The sequence below is a fragment of the Macrobrachium nipponense genome, chromosome 28 (genome assembly GCF_015104395.2).
Source record: "Macrobrachium nipponense isolate FS-2020 chromosome 28, ASM1510439v2, whole genome shotgun sequence".
Classification (NCBI taxonomy): Eukaryota; Metazoa; Arthropoda; class Malacostraca; order Decapoda; family Palaemonidae; genus Macrobrachium; species Macrobrachium nipponense.
The window spans coordinates 14,583,185-14,591,355 of NC_087217.1; the positions used below are offsets into that span (position 1 = coordinate 14,583,185).

An 8,171-nucleotide genomic window follows, 5' to 3' on the forward strand; every position below is an offset into this window, starting at 1 on the left:
GTAACATCATGATGGGTCCGATTCATTTCCGAAGTCTGTATAATGCCGTGGAACTCTTTTGACTAAAAGATATACCTTCTATATCCCAGATTATTAAAGGATAGGCAGCAATTACCACAGTTTCATGAGAAAAGCAGGCCTTTTTGCAGAGTATCATACATGTTAATGATCTAGTCTTATGACTGAACATTAAAACATGAGTTCCCGCTTAAATCCTTGTATACAATTCCTTATTTTACGTTGGAAACAGACCCTCACAAGAACCATAGTAATACAGGTAAAATGAGTTGTATGGAAAATTCCAGCTTTATTGCTTGTGGTAATACGATATTTAATTAAAAATGAGACATGAACATTTTTGTACGTTAATGCAATATATATATACATATATAAATATATACATATATACATATATACATATATATATATATACACATATACATATAATATATATACACATATATATATATATATATATATATTATTATATACATGTATATATACACATGTATATATACATGTCTATATATGTTATTACATATATATATATATATATATATATATATATACATACACGTATATATATTATACTTATATAATATATATATATATATATATATATACGTGTATATTAGATATATATATATATATATATATATATATAACGTGTATATATATATATATTCGTGTATATATATATAGTATATATATATAATATATATAAACGTGTATATATATATATATAATATACATATATATATATACATATATAGGTATATACATATATACGTGTATGTATATATATATATATATATATATATATATATATATATATATTATCTTTAGTACATTAATGATTATGTGAACAACTGAATTGATAAGATGATGAAAACCGATACAAATGAAAAATCGCCAAAGTAATATTTGGATGAAAAATGGTAAATTTCTGCATAGTATTTTAACGACTGATTGTGGACAGTGAATACCCGTAATAGGTCTATCATGACTATTCCACTGAAGTGTTGGCTGGAGATAATTTCAATCGTTGCCAATTTTTTTCGAAGCCTTGTTTATGTATCCTTTACCCAAGTTCCTGTTCACTGAAAGTAGTGAGATTTTATTAGTTAGATTCAGTTCGAAGTGATCATTATTTCTGTTCATTAGCCAGTAGTAGCATAGAACCAAAGAACATGCAAGTAATATTGTTGATGTTTTTTGTTTCCTGTTAACGTATTTTGGTTCAAATAAGTTATGTTTTTCTTTCTATCGGTTTTTAATTTTATAGGTTAGTGTCATGTTTGAACATAAATATAAGATATAAAGCTAACATCGTTAATCATCTCTAGCCCTGTCTTGTTAAATGGGAGATGCAATTCTAGCGTGAGTATACGCCAAACAAAGGTCTACAGAATGTTCTCTAGTCCTGGATCATAACTGCCCCTTTTGTGGCCTTTGATTAAATGCTAATTCTAGCTTTGGTAACCCTAATAACTCAAAGCTTTATAGTGCCTTGGTTAAGTAAGAGAGAAATGTGGTCCCGTTAGTCTTCAAAAACTCCATGTCTAGAACGGGGCGACCCTTCTCGTCTGTCAGCGTGTCGAGTTCCTGCCTGTGAATCTCTTGAAAACCCAGTTTCTTGGAGATGTGGTATGTGATGATGTTTGTTGCTTGAATGGACAACACATCGCAGCCTATCTCTCTTCCTTTCTCCTCACTCAGCTGGGGAATTAACAGCGAAAGATGAATGATTTAAACAAGGAAGACGACGAGCTTTGACTATATTTCTCCTTTTCAACAGACACCAGCAATTAAGACTAATAATAAATGAGTCGCTCTTAATTGACAACAGCAGTAATGAATCAATAGCCAAGGAAGTGACAAAGAAACAAAACTGCGGGTATTAGTTTTGTCATCTGCAACTTGGTCTCACATCTCATCCCAAGTGTCCTTAGATAACATATGGAGGCTATAATCTAAGGCCGTTCATTATCATTTTTGTTTGGTTAGGATCGCTGTTGTTCTTCCTGCACTGTATTATAATGTTTCTTAGTATTAGTCTGTAAAGAAAATTTCTTTAGTAAACACTGCAAAAGTTAGTCCACATAGTAAATTCTAATAAAGTTTGGACTTCGCTTTCCGTTCGCCTCTTTGAATACAGTGCTACATAACTGCATATTGCTCTTATGTTCTAAAGGTGTTTTTGCGCTACAACGAAATGACAGTCAATACAGTTTAAAGCTTAATTTGTTTATTTGCCCTCCTCCAGCCTTTACGTATAATCGGAAAACTTACTTGCGGAAACCTGATAGTGCTGCTAGATGTAGACAGGAAGAATTTTTTAAAATACACTAAACGTTTATGTATATACATACATATGTATATTATATATATATTACATATATATAATATATATATATGTATACATATATATATATACATACATATATATATATATACATATACACACACACACACATATATATATATATATATTGTGTGTGTGTGTGTGCTTTAACAAAAAAGTTAAGGAGGAATTTGAAAAGGCTAATGACATCTGGAAAATGACCGATCTTTCCACCAGGTAAAGAATAATATTGATTATCTGAAAAATGCTATTCTTATGAGGTTATTTAAACTATCCCTTTTCTGTATTACTATTTTCAATTTTCAATGGCCAAGTTTGTCACTCATCTTTTCTTCTTTTTAACTTTCTAGGTAAATAAACATTGTGTCACTCACTTTGACGAGCTTCTTCGCCAATCCTTTCCCAGTGTAATCGGGATGGACACATAGGATCATCAACTCAAGACACTTCTTGAATTTCCCCTGGAAGACGTCCACTCCTGTGCTGAAGTCCCGCATGACATTTGAGTACCAGTTGCTCTGCAGAGAGAAAAGAGGCGAATTACGGTAAGGAGACCATGTTTACCTTTTTTTCAATTTTATTTTTTATGACATTTCTCCACTAATGTCTATTTATGCATATGTTGGGGCTTCTTCATTTGGCATTTTCGTATTCTCGTAAATTAGTCTTTCTTCAAATGGGTATTATCTTCTGTGGAAGCTTGCCTAGGATATTAACGTCTTTTTTTTTTTATCCTAATATAGTTTTGTACACTTTCGTTTTTATTATATTCGAAGCTGTATAAGAATCCTGTTTCCTTTTTAGCCCAAAAGCTGTCCTTTTACCCACGCAGCTCTCGTTTCAGGCCACAAAATTCCCGAATCCCCCCCCCACCCCCCTTCCTTCTCATCACCCCAAAATCTAGTTATTCATTGAGAACTTCCTTGCCTGCTCATTCCAAATACTATTGTTCTTATATTTCCCAGATCACCCACCCACCCAAAACTGCCCATCCCGTTCCACAAGCATTCTCCTTTTTTTCATTTCAAAGGTCCTTCTTTCATCCCAAATCCTCTAACCTTTTCCTCGTCGTATTTGGTCTCCTGGAAGATTTCGCTGTCGTCTGGTGTGACGACGAAGTTGCTCATGACACCAATGATCCTTCCTGAGGGTTTTTCCCTCATGCCAAAACTGGCACCACTTCCGAGTCCTCTGTTCCCCACATCTGCTATAAAAGGCGCCATCTCTTTGGCGGTGGACTTTATTCCTACGCACTAGGGAAGTGGGGAAGAGTTGGGTTAAGAATGATTTCAATGTAAACATGACAATAACAACATTAGAATCACATTATGACCAAAGAACATCCAGCAATGATTATCATAGCCATAACAAATAGCAACACAGTATCGCAGTAACAGTGACTACGTATGTATTAATGATAACGGCAGCATCAAGTGAGAGAGAAGTCCTCTAAGTCTAATAGTGTTTAATATAATAACAAATAATATCAACAGTAAAGAGAATAATGGAGTTTGACTAAGATGTAACTTCTATAATATTGTAGTAACGCCAACAACATAATTATTAGTAATAATGTTGATCGCAATAACAACGGCAACGACAAACAGCATAGTAACTGCGTTAATGACCAGGAATGAAAAGAATGACAGTACCAACGACAATAAGAATTAACTGACAGTTATTGTAAGATTTATAAAATAAGTGTATATATTCGCATTATTACATTTCAGTTGGTACTACATAGAAATTATTTGGAACCACTGTTGTTAAGCTCGAGATTTGTATAATATATATATAAATATATATATATATATATATATCTATATATTTTATACATACATATACATCTACATATATATTATAATATATATATATATATTTATATTATATATATATATATATATATATATATATATTATAAATATAAAAATAAATATATATATATATATATATATATATATATATATATATATATATATATATATATATATATATATATATATATATATATATACTATATATATATATATATATATATTATATATATATATAAGAGATACGTCGGAAATGAGGGCCAAATATACATGAAGAACAGGTGACAGGGAGATAACTAGTAGTTAGGAATGATTCATTTATTGCCTACGATCTTCATAAACACTTGCTACATCATCAGGGCTGAAATGAATAGGTCAGACGAGTTGAAATACATATTACATTAGTAAATCATATACAAACAATAATTCGCACTTAATAATCCCCAAAATAGTTAAAATTGGATCCCAACAACTCGAGACTTTAAAAGAGCACCTGTTCTGTTAGATGACAGCTGAATGACTAGAAGGAAGGCGGGCAGAGCCACGGGTAAAACATGCTGATGGTAAATACAAGGTTACAGAAGTGATGTGCGAGTTCAATCCCGGCGCCAACTGCGTAATCTGTAATGACTCAAGAATGGGCAGTTCGTGTTAAGTGGCTTGTTTGACGTAAGAGAAAAAAGTCAAGAGTATTTGATATTAGTATGGCAGATTTTTTTTAATGATTTATAAAAGGCATGCGGACGAAACCTTTGTCCTTTTTAAATCCACTTTTCACGCTGACCAGCTCCTTTCTTATATCAGAGTGTTTCATCCTAATATTAGGTTTACTTTGGAGAAGTTACGAAATGATCGGTTGGTGGTTTTAGATGTTTTAGTTCCTAGATGTGATGATCGTTTTAACACTTCTGCGTATCAGATAAAGACCTTCTTTGGAGTGGGTTCCAATTTTTTTTATAGTGCTGGCATTTTAATTTTAAGTTAGTCTCGATTTTTACTCCGCTTCACAGAACTTACTCTTCTTCAACCTCCTCATGGGATCATTTTCACACATTGAGTTTTTAAGTAGGTACTTTACTGATAACGTTTTTCCATCTCATATCTTTTCTAAACACTGTAAAGCCTTTTTATTAAATAGGAAACTACTTGATTTACCTACTAATAGTGCGGTTCCTCGTAAGAAATTGTATGGAGGTATTCCTTATATAAGAGCGGACAAATTCAGAAGGGAAATTAAGTCAACTATTGAGAAACATTTTAGCATGCTGCCAGTAATGTTAATTTCTAAAAATAAACTTACAATTGCATTTTTTTGTAAATCGAGGATAAACTCTGCCCAACATTGCAATCAATGGTCGCTTAGGGTAAACAACCGAGTGGACTAGCTGCGGCCACCTTAACCGTGTTCGGACCCACCTTCAGAAAAAGTACTTTAACACGTCCTGACACCAGAGATGGGCACCAGTCACGAGTGTCAGGTCGTGGGAGCAACACCTCGAGACATGAGACTCGTGACTGGTGCCCATCTCTGGTGTCAGGACGTGTTAAAGTACTCTTTCTGAAGGTGGCCCCGAACACGGTTAAGGTGGCCGCAGCAAGTCCACTTGGCTGTTTACCCTATAGGTATTCATCGCGAGGCCTGCCCTTAAACGCCCCTTGATAAAACTCGGCCTATATTTGATGTTAAATGCGTTTGTAGTAATTTATGTTAACTCATGATACCAAAATTGAATGCAATTGAATGCAGAAAGAGAAATTGCCATTATATATATATATATATATATATATATATATATACACACAGATATATATATTGTATGTATGTATGTATATATATTTGTATATATATAAACCTAGAAACAGTCTTTTCATAATAACAAGCTAATTTACTATCCTTCCTGTTTTGGGTTTTTGCATATTTAACGCAGAAAGTTCGAGAAAGAAGGCACTTACCACCGGTTCCTGGGGTATGTATCCAACCTCCACGAGTTCTCGAAGGCCTTCTTTGTCCTTCTCCGACAGAATAAAGGTCTCCAGCTCCATTCTGATTGTTTTTACCTGAAAATGAAATTTTAGCTTAAAACACATACTCGCACGAGGTACAAAGTTCTCGGAGAACAGTTCCCGCCGTCGTGTCTACGAAAAGCCACAAATGAAATTAAAGCGAGGGTATATTAAGAATGACAATTTAGTCATTTGTAACTTTATTTCATCGACACAGGCGCCATGGCATTATTCTCAAAGATTGTTACCATTAATTAATTTTGAACGCGTGATGGGCCATCGTGTTCCAAGATACGGAGAGTAAAAAGACGATGAAAAGTTAGAACGTTTAGGATGCATTGGTAAGAATGTTACCAAATTTTTGTTTTGCTAAACTCCAGAAAGACGAAAATCAAATGTGGAATATGATTATTAAAAAGATGATGATTCAGAAGTAAATTTTTTAAATCTTGTTGCATACACAAGTTATATATACGTGTGTGTGTGTATATATTAACCTATCACATAGACAATTGTTCTGTGCAATGGTACAATTACTAGAAGGACCTCATTAAAACTGGATGGTAACTAGCGGTCATTTCTTGGATACTTGATAATGAGGACTGGCCGTCCTTGAAAACTTGTAACTTTTCTGAATAAATAACTCGGCTAGTTACCATACAGTTTTAATGAGGTCCTCCAATATATATAGTAAATAAAGAAGTACGAAAGAAGCTTGAGTCTATACCTGTCTGTAGTCTTCTTCCTATCCCTTTTTTTTCTTTATGTCATCGGGCTTGGTTTTTTTATTTTTTTACGTAAAGAGGGTAATATCTGAGTAAAAAAAAAAAAAAAAAAAAAAAAAAAAAAAAAAAAAAAATTGGAAAGATAGAGCTCGGCTGAGTTGAGGAGAAAAAAAACATGTAAACAGACCCATTGGCTCCTTTCCATTTCCGCAGAGGCCTTAATTTTTCCATCTACTATGTTATGCCTAAACACGTCGCCGTTTTAGTCTATTTTCGCTTACTCAGGGGATAACCTTACAAACTTTTTTGTTGCTGTTACTGTAATTGTTGTTGCAGTAGGAAAGCCCTATGGAAGAGCCAAAAAAGGTCTGAAAAGGTGTTACGCGTTGAGTTAAAGATATAATCATCAGGCGATGCTCTTCAGATGGTAAACTGTCAAGAGCAACGGACTCAAAGCGGAGATGGTTTCCATGGTTCACTGTCATATGAGATTATTTTCATCAAATTCTGCTACTCTTTCACGCAGTTTTGATAATGCGTTATTATAGCTTAAGGCCGACACTGGTAAAAACACAAGCTCTATGTTGTTAGTTAATTTTCAAGAATCATTCAGTTATTAGTCTAGGGCGTTTTGGTCTTTATATACCGTAAAGTAGAACTGCTTCGATTACTAACAGTTGCAGTTAAACAATTTATTTATTTATAAAATGTACCACTTACCTTGTTTTCACCAGAGAAAGCTACAAACAGAGAGAGAGAGAGAGAGAGAGAGAGAGAGAGAGAGAGATAATTGATAACTACTCACTATCCTTGCACGTTATTGCTTCCAAATTGTCCAAGTTTTCTTCGGTCGCAGAAGTGGAGTGCCAACACTGGCAGCGTTTACACTACTCGATGCTTCTGGTGGCCAAGACACAGACACAATGACTCCTGAACGGGGTGAGCCGCATAACTAGTATTCTGATGTGACGTCATGGACGTCCTCTGTCCCATGGTAAGAGAACCTGCTTAATCTTATCTCAGGCATTTTGATAATTATTCACCCGTTCTGTTGTCGGAAGCCACATTTCCTGGAGTTTTTTTTTTTCCGGGATGCTAACGGCTTATAGATTTTGGGCCTAGGCACACAACTGAAAGCACTTACTGCGCACGTCCTAGTCCTTTGTAAATTTTGTCATTGGATATACGGCAGCTAACTAGTATGCGCTGAAACAACCACTTCCTGGTAGAATATTGAACAGAGACTACCGGACTGGTATTCCT

At 34.2% G+C, this 8,171-nt stretch overlaps 1 protein-coding gene across 2 annotated transcripts; it reads right to left on the bottom strand.

Moving 5' to 3' along the window:
• Positions 1–828: 828 nt before the first annotated feature.
• Positions 829–7,863, bottom strand: LOC135201445 (uncharacterized). Of its 2 annotated transcripts, none has more exons than XM_064230394.1 (5): positions 6,133–6,210; positions 4,673–4,800; positions 3,424–3,618; positions 2,740–2,883; positions 829–1,719 (listed from the first exon to the last, which is right to left on the bottom strand). In XM_064230394.1, exons 3-5 carry the CDS (start codon positions 3,586–3,588, stop codon positions 1,501–1,503), a joined length of 528 nt encoding a protein of 175 aa, XP_064086464.1. In that variant the 5' UTR covers positions 3,589–3,618; positions 4,673–4,800; positions 6,133–6,210; the 3' UTR covers positions 829–1,500. The 2 variants fall into 2 exon arrangements, with proteins under 2 accessions (XP_064086464.1, XP_064086463.1); XM_064230393.1 differs by lacking the exon at positions 4,673–4,800 and adding an exon at positions 7,714–7,863 and having other exon boundaries at positions 830–1,719; positions 6,133–6,237.
• Positions 7,864–8,171: the final 308 nt, after the last annotated feature.

What these genes read in the sequence shown, in the direction of transcription:
- LOC135201445 (XM_064230393.1), bottom strand. Translation starts at nt 6,222, where the DNA reads ATGGAGCTGGAGACCTTTATTCTGTCGGAGAAGGACAAAGAAGGCCTT. An exon ending in ACATACCCCAGGAACCGGTG is followed by an intron (nt 3,619 to 6,132) that starts GTAAGTGCCTTC and finishes CCACTTCCCTAG; the next exon opens with TGCGTAGGAATAAAGTCCAC. An exon ending in TGGCGAAGAAGCTCGTCAAA is followed by an intron (nt 1,720 to 2,739) that starts GTGAGTGACACA and finishes TTAATTCCCCAG; the next exon opens with CTGAGTGAGGAGAAAGGAAG.